Here is a 15,008-nt window from a genome sequence, read left to right on the forward strand (position 1 = left end):
AACATGGAAAAGTGCAATGAGCGCTTCACTTGCGGGGGTGGAGTGTTGTCTGTGTTTTAATCTACATACCTATTGGGCTTTGTATTTTGGGGTCTACAAAAACGTAAAAAACTATGGTGTTTTTTTTTATTTTTTATTATTATTTTTGTTTTTGGTACATAGAAAACAGCAAAGCCAGAAAGAGCATATGCAGATCCTGACCTCTTCTGGGGGGGAATTTGGGTACAAAGTTATGAGATTTTAAATTTACAAGCCTTTATTATTTCATTTTTTTTAGCATTGTTGAGTTAGACATTTCGTTAGGGGGAAAACATTTCAGGGGCAGACGTTTCCCATATAAAAAATCTCCTTGACGTGGGGAAAATAGTTAAAATATCAGTAATGGATGGTCATAAAGGCAAGCATTTGACAAAGCGACTCTGTGCTAAGGCCGCCTACCGACAGTCCACCAGTGACCATCGCAAAGTGCTGCCGTAGAGCAGCCAAGAGACCGAAAACTTGAAGACTTTCTCTGCTCGAGTCTGCCCCAACCCCGGAATTGATGGTTATTCCTCATGTATGGACTGGCGAGTGCGGAGGGTCTGAGCTAGCGCCTCCCTTCCTCCTGTTTGAGATACTCCAGAGAGCGCTAGGTGATAAGTAATGTGTGCACTTGCAGAGAGTAGGGTATGGGGCAGTGACCAGGTATATGTGCACTAGAACACTCCCCAACATAGTAACCGCGATTTGCTGTTCTACTGGAAATGCACACATCAGCAGTGTTATGATGTTGTTGTAAATTTGTGATGGATCAACACTCCTGTGGTGTGTGACAATTTAAATAACTTTGTTAGAGGTCATTTTTCGTAGTTTATATTGTGGTTTTAATATCATTTTGGGGGGGTGGGTTGTGCTTATTCAATTTAAGGGGTTAGTGGTAGTTTTGCTCGCATGTAGTTTTTTTAGGGGTTGAATATATTCTTAACTAATGCAGCTTAGTCGTGTACTAACCATGTAGCCATGTGGATTTGGTGTTGTGATTTGAGGAGTGCCTCTTTTCTGAGGAATGGTGTTGTAGGTGTCATTGTTTCGCCACAAATTGTGATGCCTCAGTGTGTTGGGTTTTCAACATGGTACCAGGTTTTATTTTATTGTTTATATTTAATAGGTCCCAAAATTGTGAAATAATGTGTGGTGAGCTTAGATGCTTTTTTGCTGTCTTTCTTTTGTGAGCAGAGATTCTCGTTTTAGTACTTCTATAAAACTCTGCCAGGCTCATCAGAGTTCCGCAAGCGGTGAAGTGCATTAGGTTGTGCCCTTCGCACTGATTTTTAGCACCGGGTTTTTGTCCTGCATAGTAAAATCCGTGCGGAGGCTACCACGCGCAGCCCAACTGTGTGTTGCTTCTTTTTGCAGCTCGGGTTGAAGCTCTACCTGGGCGGCGGCTTCCTCAATGCGAATGTAAGGTATCTCACGGCGAGCGGTCGCAACCATCCATGACCGCCTGCATTGAGAAACCTCGCTGGGTGGTGGTCTAGCATTGGGTTTTCCTCGCTCGCCAACTTAATGTTGGCGAGCGAGGAAAAACTCTGCTCTGGGAAGCGGAAGTTTTTGGAACTCCGCGAAGAGCGGAAAACTCCAAATGGAGCGAGTACACGGCCCAAGATTAGTTATGTTGTCGTTCACATTTTTCTTCAGACTATTCTAGCATTCAGCATGGGGTAATAGGTCATCCCACTTCAGCCATTGGCTGACGTCTGAGTGACATCAGTCTGCTCTTTCACATGGAGCATACCCGCCCATAAATAAGCTCACTTAAGTGCCAGGGACTACCATGGCAGAGTGTGCTTTTTGAGACCCCAAAATATTTTAGCTTTTACCAATATTTAATTTTTAGATAGCTTAAAGCCCAGAAGGCTCCTCAACATATACATTTAACAGGAACCATGACAAAACCAGCTTTGACAGCACCAGATCTATTGTATTTGCCAATGCTTGCTTTATTAGGTGTGTTATGTTTATTTTTTCTATAGTGTTTGTGAGTGTAGGAAATCAGGGTGTTTTTAGCAAGTGTATGGTGCAGATGTGAGTTCAGGATTATTATACATATGTGGACTTCTGATTTCCCATTAGTTCGTATTTTGGGGTTTGTAGTGCTTTTTTAATCTTCAAACGTTGAGATGTGGTCTTGCACTTATGATAATGAAAGCAGATACATGAACTTTCTTTTTCAAATTTAGGGTTGGCTTTCATCATCATTATTATATTATGACTGCTCTAGTTACCTTCATGTTTTTTTCAGTTCTGTTCTCACACATACAATTGTGGTTGTGTTTTTGTTCTTTTTGTTGCAGATACTTTGATTACGTATTGTGGGCAATGTATTTGGAAATACAGTATGTTTGGGCTATTTAAGGGTGGTGAATTTTGGCTTGTAGTAATCATTTCAGTGACAGACTGTATACTATTTCATGTTGTATATCCGTGCTCATATATTTGATTGTTCTCCTCCTAGACACACTTCTGGATACAAAATGGGCCTCCTCTGAACTGGCTTGGACGGCTCACCCGGAAACAGGGGTATGTTTCTTAATTTTGTTTATTTTGTGTTCTCTCTGAATCTTCTCCCAGTCTGTCTACGTTTTCTTTAGAGCTCAGCTATTCTGATTGGAAGGTGTCGGTCACTGTTTAATGAATGTAATACATTGGTGAATGGTGGGCTGAGTAATTACTAATTTGTGTTAGTGTGTGTGTGTTTTTATTTTTTATTGTGAGTTTGGTTGAATGTTAGAATGTAAGTGGGTTGAATTTATTTGATGCTTCTGATAGTTTACTTTTGGTGGGTAGACTATGGGTGTGCGTTGTCAGATAAATAGAATTGGAATTTCTGTTAATCATTTGGATGAATTGGGCACGAGTAAATCTATTTTGTCAATATGTAAAACAGCCGGTTTGATAGTTGTCACAAGTAAATTGACCTCCTGAACGAGAAAAAAAGTGCATTGAATGCTTTAGTTGATATACTGGTGGAATTGGTTGGTGGGATTGATGTAAGGCGTTGTGTGTGACGTCAGATAATGGACCCAGCAAAGTATGATGCGTATCTGCACCGTTGCAAGCTGTTGGTTGTCCATCTTGAATAATCCTTTAACTTAGTTTCTGGGATGTTTTAAGCTATTTGAAAGCTTGAGAATTTTCAAGATCTTTTTCAGCGTGAAAGTGAAGAATGTTCTTGATGAAAATGAGGTGAGGAAATGTAGAATCCAGACCCTGGCCATCTGAAAACGCTGCATTGTGAGAAATCCTGGAATTTCTCAAAGTAAACGCCACATTTCCCCATGCTAGTTGGACCTGACCCTTGGTGTGAAGTAGGATTTGTGAATGAGAGGTCTGAGACTACTTACTTCTTAATTCTTCTGAGGTCTTTTATTGGTGTGGGCCTTTTGTGTCCCAGATCATTTAAACGCCTAACTTTTGCATCTTTCTTCTTCTTGCAGTGGGAAGAAGTTAGCGGCTATGATGAGGCCATGAATCCCATTAGAACTTACCAGGTGTGCAATGTGCGGGATCTCAACCAGAACAACTGGCTTCGGACAGATTTTATCGATCGACGGGAATCCCAGCGGGTCTATGTGGAGATGAAGTTCACTGTGAGAGACTGCAACAGCATCCCCAACATCCCTGGCTCCTGCAAGGAAACTTTCAATCTCTTCTACTACGAATCGGACACCGACTCCGCTTCTGAGAACAGTCCTTTCTGGATGGAAAACCCCTACGTCAAGGTGGATACCATTGCCCCGGATGAGAGCTTCTCGAAGCTGGAGTCTGGCCGGGTCAACACCAAGGTGCGCAGTTTTGGGCCACTGTCTAAAAATGGGTTCTATCTGGCCTTCCAGGATCTTGGCGCGTGCATATCCCTAATTTCTGTCCGTGCTTTCTACAAAAAGTGCTCGGACACCATAGCCGGCTTTGCCGTATTTCCTGAGACCTTGACGGGAGCAGAAGCTACATCGCTGGTCATTGCACCCGGTACCTGTATTCCTAATGCCGTGGAGGTATCTGTGCCCTTGAAGCTGTACTGCAATGGGGATGGCGAGTGGATGGTGCCCGTTGGCGCATGCACATGTGCTGCTGGATATGAGCCTGCCATGAAGGATACTCAATGCCAAGGTAAGGGCTTATCTCGTAATACTAGAGACACGCAGATGTGGTGAGTTTTCACCATAGTGCAGAAGCCTTGTTAGGCTACGCTTTGTAGAGCTGTATGTCTGCTGCAGCAATCATGGCCATGTTGTAGGGTTTCCAGATGTCTCCTGGTAGAACTATATGGGGAAGAAAACGCAAACGAACGGGGAGGGTAAATTTACCTGTGACTTTGATGGAGATGAGTCTTGGCTTCTGTTTTACCTACTACACTAGAGGAGATGAAGCTCAAAATCTGATGAGGCCTGGCCACTCCTTTACCTAGAACACTGGTAGAGATGAGGTATAACTTCCCTTTAGCCAGCATACTGGTAGAGATGAGAGCTGGCTTCCTCTGTACCTAGAACACTGGTAGAGATGAGGGATAACTTCTCCTTTAGATAGGATGCTGGTAGAGATGAGGGCTGGGTTTCTCTTTACCTAGAACATTGGAAGAGATGAGGGCTGGCTTCCCCTTTGCGTAGGTTGAGAGGTTGCTCCTCTGCATACTTGGCCCAAAGCTGTAGAACGCCTCCCTGAGTCTGAGAAGCTGTACCTCTTTGACTGTTTTTTGTAGGAACCTGCAGACCCAGATGTTCCAGCACTGATGGCCTTGTCTGCCCTACCTCTACCCAGTGCCAAGAAACCCTTTTTGGATAGATTAGTGCTTTACAAGACGCTTTAATAATAAGAATAATAATAGTAGTAATAATAGAACACTTGTAGAGACGAGGGCTGGCTTCCCAATTATCTAGAACATTGGTACGGAGGCCGCCAGCTTCCTTTTTGCTCATTGTGCAGAAGAAACAATGGCTGTGTTCACTTTCACACTGATGGTGACGAGTCCTGGCTCCATTTTGCCCTATACAAAGATGGATGCTGAGGGCTGGCCTGCAGCCTTGCTCTGTTAGTTATACATTGATTTCCCCAACGCATTTCACTCTGTTGGAGCCCAGGGCTGCATTCCTTGTTATCCATTACCCTGATAAACATAAGAGTTGTCCCTTCCTGTCCTCCTGCACTGCTTTGTGTAAGGTCCTCTTATCTCCGCACCCACATGGAAACAGGCTGGCTTTTCCCACTTTTACCTAAAACCGTAGCAGAGATGTGATTTTGGTTGGTTCACTTTGCAGAAGTAGAAATTCTGGTTGTGTACAACATCAGAGGTGAGAGTTGACCTTTGTTACAGCACCTGCTGGAGTAGAAGCGAGGGTCGAGGCTCCCCTGATTACGGTGGTGGTGTTTTTTATTTTGTTTGTTTTTTTGAGACACAGTATTTGCTGATAATCCTGGTCTGCATTAATAGGAGTATTTCATTTTGTACAGAAGTGAAGTATAGCTGTGCATTCTACTCCCAGCTGGGCATAGTTCACAGGTTCGTACTCACTTGAGAAGCTCAGATTAGCCTGGAGTGAGACCTTAGTAGGAGTTCAGCCTGTGGCAGGCCTTGTGTTTGGTGTTTGGAAGCTTTCACTAGGAAAGAGCGCAAACATGCAGCAGTGTCCAGAGTGCCAGATCAGAAATATGGAAACCCCTCTCTACAGATTTGAGATTTAAATATTTTTCTATTTACACCTTTTTCAATTTTGATATGAATTGTTTTATATTCTTCCCTTGTTTGATAGACAAAGTCTAAATAAAATCTAAATCTCAAAAATCTGTCCTCTAGACCATTGGTGTCTGGGGTAGGTCTAAGAGGGATCAATTCCACGCCAGACTTTCAGGATGACCACTGTTCAGAAAGGTTTATTCCTACATTTATTGTATGTAATTGTATATACGTGGGTACCATGAAGGGCTGGTTGTATGTAGCCTTCCGACATCTATGGTGGATTCCTCTACGAAGGCCCCAGAGGTGGAGGGTGAAACAGTCGGGGGCATCAGAACAAGGGTGAAACACAAGTTGGGCTCCCGCTCCATTTCCCCCCCCCCAGTATCTCGGTTGTAGCTGCTGATTGTATGATGCAGGCACAGCGAGGGGTCTCGTCTTGTGAGTAGTTCAGTTTGTTCGGGCTCAGACGCGTGTTATGGATGCCTTGTCAGCTCATGAGCTGTGCTTGTCTTGGGAGAGTTGTGGGGGAGGGGTGTTGGAGATCTTTTTAAAGTATGAATAGAAAGATAAAAAAAATAATAATTTTTGGGGTGCAAACCTGCTGAATCACGTGACACTGCGGGGTTCTGTTCCACCAGACACACCCTTTTTTTTCCCCAAACGTCGGTGTCTAATCACCATCCAACCACTAGGTGGCAGGAGCGTGCAAAGCATGTGCATCTATATCTGATATGAAATTGCAAAACTAGGGTTACAGATAAAAAAAAAAAATGTCATTCTTGTGCGACAGGGGAATGTGTAGGAGAGAGAGAGTGTGAAATCGCTGGCTTATGAGTCCAGCAGTCAGTCTGTGAAATCCAAGCCCATCAGACGGTGTCTATTGGAATGCAGCGCGCAGCTGCTCATAGGCCCGGAGCGCAAGGTGCATTCCCCGGGTCCTGCTGATGGACCCACCGGGCATTGTTTCATTGCTCTGAACTACAAGCTCCGATTAGTCGCCCATTCATCAGCTGACAGGTATTGTCTGATGTTTGAGTTAAAAGGGGCATATGAATTTAGCCTGCAGCTGACCTTTGACCCCCAACCATCCTAATTCATCTTTCATATCTCGAGGCACTAGTAGTGGGAGTGGATGAATAGAGGGAACTTTAAAAAAAAAAAAAAAAAAAAAAAATCTTATTACTCCTTCCCACAGTTTCCAACTCTTCAAGGAAAATGCAGCGCTTTGACGCTGAATTCTTTGCTGTAGCACAGGCGGAAGTCTGCTGGATAGCAAGCAGCAGCACTAGCAGCACACAGTGTGTGCATCAGCAAAGAACCAGAAAGCAACACAATGCATGCCCCTGCACGCCAGGGAGCCCGGCCGAGCAGCGATGCGCAGGAGCACAGAGTGGAAAGCGGTGAAAGCCGTGAGCAGCCAGGCAGTGACGTAGAGGTGGGCCGACCCAAAGTGAGATTAGTGGGGGCATTCTGCCACAGGGCCGTGCACCTACTTCAAAATCCATTTATTGATTAATAAAGAGAGCATGCCATTTTGTATATATAATAATGAGATATCTAACAGAGCTGCCGTTAGACGGCGCCAGACACTGTTAACCAAAAAAAAAAAAAAAAAAAAAAAAACAGAACCCCTCTGGAACATTTATGTATGCTTTGAACCCGGTGTTCATGCTACCTGGCATCAACGGAAAAAATAGGTCCCTGCATGTGTTTTGTTGTGTGTGTGTATATATAAAAAAAAGTTATTTAAAAAAAATCTGGGCTGAACAAAAACGTCTGACACGCCCGAAGTGCAAGCTTGAAAATAGTAAGAAAGTAACTGAAATAAAGGCAGAGCACAGAGCCCGAAAACCACGGAGTGCGGCATTGCAGCTGATAGCACAGTCCTGCAGCTCGAAGGCAGCAAAATGCAATGTTCAGCACAGAGGCAACAGCGCTGAATGTAAAGACACCAGCAGCACAGCCATAGGGCTGCTGAGTGCAGTGCTGCTGTATAGGAGCAAACTTTCCTCCAATAGCAAAATATTTGATGAAGAAAAAAAAAAAAAGCCTGTAAAATGTCCACGTTCAAAAATGACTGCCTGGCAGCCGTGCTTGCAGCCATAGGTCCTTACCTAGCATCCTGCAGAGTAGGCGGTCACACCAACTTCACACTACACTAGATTCATATAAACACTTAACCCTGATCAGGATCTATAGAATGATTGCAAATCTGGGCCAGTATCTTTGTTTGAGGACCGGCGGTCTGACCACGCAGCCGTTGAGTCTCTTCCTTTTCCATGGTGATGGGGCAACCATGAGTGAGTAGGGCAGTGTCTGCTCGGTGTGGAAGGTTTAGCTGCTCGGACTCACCAATTGACGACTCTAAATTATTTTTTTTACTTTTTCTTTTTTTTTTTTTTAAATTTCACTAGCCTACTTTATTGCCACTCTAGCTGGCAATTCATGTTTGTCTCCAACATCCATCGTTACTGGAAAATTTCCACTAGTGTAACCGCTTGAAAACATCATCTTCCCCTCTGGGTCGATTGATTCAAAATGGCGTCCAGTTGACTATCTTGGCTCAGACAAAATGGCCCCCAGTCACTTTCACGACAGGATCTGGACCCGTGGTACTATGTGACCTGCGCCACCTGTGCCTCAGACAATCAGCCTTGCTACTCCTCATACAGACAACACCCTACTATTTATTCCAAGCCCTACATTCCTCAGTGATTTAGACTGCTGTCAGCAATTGTGACTTGCTAATCACAGAATTACGTAATTAAAAAGTCACACCTGGTGTGGTTCACCAGGGTGTATTCACCCATTTGGAATGTTACAATGTCAGGAGGGGAGTGTGTTTGTGGGAAAACAAAGATGTGAGCAGATAATACCACTTCCACTGGTGAAAAATTTCCACTGGATGGCATTAGAAAGAAGGTTATCGTGCTTGAAAGGAAATAGTCCATATATAAAACATTCTCCCAAAAAATCCTGCTCCAGGATTCCAACAATACAACACTACCATTCCCTGGCACCAAACGTTTACACTGGCATGGCTTTGTCATTTCTTGGGGGGCGAAAGGCTTTCTCACGGCACAGGTTCAAGTGGTCACCATGAGATCGAAACCCAGTGCATCGTTTCTCCCATGGTGTGGCCTGAATTGCAGCATTCCAGTGGGATTATACATATCTTGAAACCAAATGTGGGCTATTTTTAAATAAACTATTTTGGGGGCGGTTTATTTAGTGCATTTAGGGCCTCTATTTGGGCTATGTGTCCTTGTCAATCCCCTGAAAAAAAAATGTGTTAAGTTCCAAAATCCAATTTTTTTTTTTAGATAACATTGTTTTGAACTTTTTCCCCCTTTCCATAAAAATATATCCAATAAAATGTTTGAATTGGGATTCATGGGGTAGTTTACACCTGTGAGGTCTATAAATCTCCCCCACACCCCCGAAATAGAAAGAAACCCGGTATATTCTCTCTGGAGCAGTCCTTTCATGACGCTAGTAAAGAAGAGTGACTAGGGGATGTAAAGTTTTGAATGAATACCGGCAGTACAGCCGTGTGATCAGTACCAAAATTAAAGGAACATCATTGGAAGTCCCGCAGTGAGGCTCAGAAAATGTTAGGGTGACACACATGCTTGGTGAGGATGTGGGTGGGTCCTGGCCGTCCCAGAGAGGACATGACCTTGAAGATGGTCATGTGCTGGGGTTTGGGGTGGCAGATGGCCTCTCCCATCCGCTATGGTGCCTTACCCTCTGACGTCCACCCTCCATCCGCTGGGTCACAATTTACTGCAGAGTCCCGTTTCTTGGAGGTATGAGGTGCCGAGATGTAGGTGGCAGTGTTCATTAGGTTGCACGTGATTGGTCAGGAAGGAGCCCTAGTGCTTTAATTGGGGCCCTAGAGAAGAGGCTGTAAGCATTGCTATAATGTTGTGCAGCATTTAAGGGTTCTTCACTTTCTAGTGTTTTAAGGGTTCACTATGAAGTCTTTCGTTTTCAATAATAGTGGGGAAGTGCACCGCCATTTTTGGGGTGGTTGGTTGTGCATATTTGGTGCTTCTGCTCTGCTGTACTTTTAAGCATTGCTGTGCAGTGGTTGGTTGGTGCTGTCATTTGGGGTGCACTGTACATTAAAGCACATTGATAAGTGCAGTAAGTTTGTTTTAAAGCTGAAATGGCACTTTATAAAGGATCCAAGCCGTGTCACCAGCCCCACTGGTCCTGACCCGAAGGCTGCTGTGCAGGGTGGGCGTCGCCCTCCACCATGGCCTCGGACCGCCTGAATGTCTGGGCTAGCGCACACAGCATTTGCCTAATGGCTTTTCCAGGGGCTGATTTCTGCGTATTCCTCTCAGAGATGGGGGTCAATGCAAGTTTTATGGACTAGTAAAAATGTTGTGGCTGGCAGAGAGGTCTAACAGTGTATCGTGTTCTCTCTCTCCACCCTCTCTCTTCCTCTACATCTTTTGGCACTCCGCCCTGACTCACTACTCTGGTCTTTACATTCATACTCGCTAAACAACCCCTGCAAAATGTGCCTTTCTTCACATATGTTTCTCTCCCTAATTATTCTCACTTACAAAATTTACACATCTCCTTCTGTTTCTCTTCCTGTATTTTGTTCTCTCTTTTTCTCTATTTCTTTATTTCTGTGCGTTGTTCTCCTCCATTCCTTCTCTTTACCACTCGCATAATCCGTCTCCCTCCTTCTGTCTTTGACTCGCAGCTTGTGGTCCAGGGAACTTCAAGTCCAGGCAGGGTGAAGGCCTGTGCACCCCTTGCCCACCCAACAGCAGGACGAGCTCCGGGGCTGCGACCATCTGCACCTGTCGCAATGGCTACTTTCGAGCCGACACGGACTCCGCCGACAGCGCCTGCACCAGTAAGTGCCTTTTCACTGCACTTCTCTGTTCTTTCTGGTCGCTGGTTCAAGGCGGATGGGTGATGGTTGGGACTGGTCACAGTTTCCTCTTCTAAATCTCTTTACGTGTGTGCAACAGGTTTGGGTGGTTTTGCTCTTAGCTGAAGGGAGTGCAAGTTTTCTCCCCGCTGTATGTTCTCACTGTCTTAGGGTTTTTGGAAGTCTTATAATTTTTTCCTTTTCTTATTGAGCCTTAATGGTGTGGACTGTTCAGTCCCTGAGCGTATAAGGCTGCTTCGTCAGCATTGGACTGTTCTTTCTGTCACGAGGCGTGTATTGGCTTTTACTTTGGTTGTTGTCTATTCTGTCTTTGGTTGTTGAATTGTAAATTGGCTTCGCTCCTCTTTTCTTGCTGTCAAGGAGTTTAAATTTGCTGTGTTTGAGGAGTTTTCGATGCTTCTATTTTCCTGGGTTTGCATGCAGAGCTGTGGTTTGTTTGCTTTCTCTTAGCTGGGTTTTGGGTTAACTCTTTCTAAGATATTTGGAGTCTGTGACCGCGTTTGATCCGCCCCTACTTTTGATGTTTTAATTGTCTTTGTGATTGGTGGAGTTCCTGGGTTTGCTCAGTATCAGTGCTCTAACTTTTTCCACGAGTGAAGGTGTTCTAGGCTTGTTTTCTTCACTATACTGGTCTTATCTTTGAGTTGTTGCTGTTGTGGTGTGTGTGTGTTTTTCTTTGTTTTTTCTTTATTTCTAATTTTTGTAAATTCCTGTCTCTTGGTCCATCATCTGATGTTCTCCCCTCGCTCTTTTTGTACTACTCAACAGCTTTTCTCTCTCTCTCTCACGATACAGGTGTCCCATCTGCACCTAGGAATGTGATTTCCAATGTAAATGAGACCTCACTGGTTCTGGAATGGAGTCCGCCAAGGGACTCCGGCGGACGAGACGACCTGCTATACAACATCATCTGTAAAAAGTGCGTCTTGGAGCGCCGCACCTGCTCGCGCTGTGACGACAACGTGGAGTTTGTTCCCCGACAGCTGGGTCTGACAGAAAAGCATGTCTACATCAGCAACCTGCTAGCTCACACGCAATACACCTTCGAGATCCAAGCCGTCAACGGAGTCTCGAACAAGAGTCCTTACTCACCGCAGTTTGCCTCCGTCAATATTACCACCAACCAGGCTGGTAAGCATCAGGCGTGTTTCTTAGGAGTGACTGTTGAGAGCCATGTTGTGGATGATTTTCATAAACCTATACATCTAGCAATGCATGTAAACTTTCTTCCGCTTCATATGAACCAGTGCCGGATTTACATGTATGCAAAAGGCATCCGGAGGGCAGGCTAAGCACGACCGTGGAAACAGGCACTCGTTTCTGCACATGCTCTCAAGGTTCATATGCCTCCCACCATGAGTTGCGTCCTTGCCAAGTCAAGGAGAACAGGAAGTGGAAATGATGAATCTTCAGTCCGTGCCATTGTTGCTCAGGATTGGCAGCTTCCCGGGTACCGCCTCCTCTGTAAACCTTGGCACAGATGTTTTATAGGTCCAACCCAGAAGTGCATTAAGGTGTCGATGAAGGGCCAGGTAGAAGGTGGACCTTGCTGCTGTGCTCCCTACTTCTCCAGTCTGTTCTAGTCTTTGGGGTACTGGAATGCTGAGAAGTTAGGACTGACATGGCGGTTGGTCAGCGTTGCTCCCCGATTTATTCATGGGGAGCCAGTAAAGTCGCTATGGTTGGTGGTGGTAGCCGTGCTGCGGTTCCATGCTTCTTCATTTCCTCTGATCGGTTACGGAGTGCTGATGAAGTGATGGGAAGCGGGGCTTTTGGGGTACCATCGCTTGGGTCCACACCCATCTCCGCTTTGTCAGTCCAGTCTGTGCTGGTGCTGTGAATGGTGTCTGGTTGCGGCAGGGGGTTAGTTGGTGGGCAACAGGCTGTTTGCCTTCGGGATCTGTCTCAGTCAGACCTCTGTTTGTTCTTCTGCCTCTATTGTTCCTGGACTTGGTATTTAATCCACTTCCTCTCTTTCCTGAGAGTAGTTGACCTGGGGGATGGAGGCTGGAGGCACCGTTCATCTCTCTGGACGTGTAACCAGCACAGAAGGCTTCCTCCTCCCTTCAGACGTCGCTCCCTTTAGGGTCACCGTCTCGCAATGCTTTTGCTGCAGCCGTGTTGTCCTCTCTTTGTACAACTTTTCAGCCTCTCATCCCACTCCCCAACTCCTTCTGCTGCCTCCTCTTTAGTCAGTCTTACGTTATGTTTTTGCACCATCTCTTCTTGTCGAGCTCTTATTGGCCCGCTCCTCGGGCTTCTGAATACCAAGAGCTTCTTCTAGCACCAGATGTGTCCACCTGTGGCCCTGAGGCTGGGGGATTTTCAGGATCAGGCGGATTTTCAAGGTCACCACTGCAAGAATGACTGTGATTTAGCATTGTATGTAAATATTGCATAGGGATGTTCTGAATGTGTGGATCCATCCTGGACCTGTCCCGGACACCCCTATCTTCTGCACTAACCTGTGCTGGGCACCCCTGCCTTGTGCACTGTCCATCGCCTTCCTCTTTGCCCCATCTGGCTCGTGTGTCTTACTTCACTTGCTTGTCGCATCCACCATTTTCAAACCTTCTTACCACTCCTTCTCGAGTTATTCTAAAAACACTACTGCTGTTCTCCCGCCTTTCCTGTGTGTGCTACAATGCCATCGCATTTGTAGACTACCACCAACCTATCCAGTCACCACTCAGTGCCTGAAAGACCTTACCCTGCCCCATCTTGTTCCCCGTGAACTCTTGCTACCACCTAATGCCTGTCCAGGGCTTCTTAGCCACATGCACCGCCCCCTCCCCCACAACCTCCTAGCCGTGGCTGTCATGTCAGTGCCATTGGACCCCCCCTTCTAACCTTTCCTTGCCCCTCTTTCCTCCTAGCATCTAGGCTTGCGCGCCTCCCCTCCATCTCACCCTCTCACCCATGACCTCTCCCTCGTGCAGCGGCAGCCGGAAGTAGTTTCCTCTGAAAGGCACTGCTCGCTGCCTCGTCTAAGGAGAGGGATCCTAGCTGCAGGCTGGCCCGGGTGATTTGTCTTCGGATTGTTGGTTAATGGGGCAGAGATTACATCTCACTGAAGGCAGGGTAGTAAGGAGGCCTGGCCGAGGAGGCGGTATCGCATGCTTCCTGTGTGCCCTGCTAGTGTCCCTCCCTGTGTGGTCTGTTAATACCCCCCTTGAATGCTCCTCTATCCTGCGTCCAAGGTGTCCTGCTGTTGCCCCACTTGCATGCTCCCTGTGTGCTCCACTCTTGGCCAGCTTCTGCCCGCTCCCTTTATGCACTGCTATTGCCCCCCTTGTATCCTCCCTATGTTGTCTGTTAATTCCCCTTTCATGGATTGTGATTGGATTGCATGTGTTCTGTCCTATCTTTTTACTGCTCCGTGGCAGTCCTACTCTTATGCCACTCTTGCCTGCTTCACGTTTGCCCGCTGGTCCTTGCTATTGCCCCTCTTGGGTACTGATGTTGCGTCTCTCGTGCACGCTCGCTGTGTGCCCTGCTACTTGCCTGCTCTTGCTACCTTTTAACCATATAATCCTGCCAATGCTGTCCTCTTTCCACCATGCGTTGTCCTTCAGGGCTGCTTTCTTGGTTTCATTGTCTCGCTCTCTCGCCTTCATTGCTGGTTAGAGATACTTTGTCGCCTCCGTGCCTCCTGTCCTTTGTCGTGTGGCCTTGCATTCATACGCACAGTGGATAAGCATGGTCTCCTAAGTGGGTGCATGCTTCAGAAGGTCTATAGTCTCACCTGTATCCATGCTGCTGAAGGTCTGTTCTCTCACCTATATGGTCCTACAAGCCTTCTCCGAGACGTCCAGACCTGCTTTCACCTATATGTGGGTTCCCCTCCCGCCTGGTATTTCCCCTGCATTGCATGCTACTGGCAGGCATCTTGCTCCTTCCTGTGCGCCACTGCCAGGCCTGCTTCCGCAGCTATGCTACGTCCGACGTCTACTGTCCAGCCTGCTCCTGCTCGAACATGCACACCCGCTGTCAGCTCTCCTCTTGTGTGCACACGTGCCATATGGTAGCATCCCCTCTCACCAAAGTGTGATCCATCAGTGCATAATGCTCAGTTTCTGCTATCTTATAATGTGCCTTTTGAAGGTTTGTTCTAAGCGCATCTTTATTTCTGGTTTCAGCACCTTCTGCCGTTCCCACAATGCACCTGCATGGCAGCACAGCCAACAGCATGACGTTATCGTGGGCACCACCAGAGCAAACCAACGGATTCATCCTGGACTACGAGATCAAGTACTTCCCCAAGGTATCAACAAGCAGAGGATTGAGTCAGGAGGGAACAGAGCAAATGGTCTAGAAGTGAATGAAGAGTGGAGGCAGTAGGGTACCACAATCATGAGATGCCTTCCTTTTGTAGCC

The 15,008-nt window shown here is 46.2% G+C and overlaps 1 protein-coding gene across 6 annotated transcripts in view; it reads left to right on the plus strand.

The window, feature by feature from the left end:
- The window catches only part of EPHB3 (EPH receptor B3), a 67,376-nt gene that overhangs the window by 37,763 nt on the left and 14,605 nt on the right, over nucleotides 1-15,008 (plus strand). For all 6 annotated transcript variants that reach the window (XM_085635479.1, XM_085635483.1, XM_085635482.1 and 3 more), the window contains exons 2-6: nucleotides 2,495-2,559; nucleotides 3,477-4,149; nucleotides 10,437-10,592; nucleotides 11,427-11,762; nucleotides 14,771-14,895. In XM_085635479.1, coding sequence (XP_085491605.1) covers nucleotides 2,495-2,559; nucleotides 3,477-4,149; nucleotides 10,437-10,592; nucleotides 11,427-11,762; nucleotides 14,771-14,895 — 1,355 coding nt within the window. The remainder of the gene's footprint in view (nucleotides 1-2,494; nucleotides 2,560-3,476; nucleotides 4,150-10,436; nucleotides 10,593-11,426; nucleotides 11,763-14,770; nucleotides 14,896-15,008) is intronic.

This window comes from Triturus cristatus, chromosome 11, assembly GCF_964204655.1.
Source record: "Triturus cristatus chromosome 11, aTriCri1.1, whole genome shotgun sequence".
Classification (NCBI taxonomy): Eukaryota; Metazoa; Chordata; class Amphibia; order Caudata; family Salamandridae; genus Triturus; species Triturus cristatus.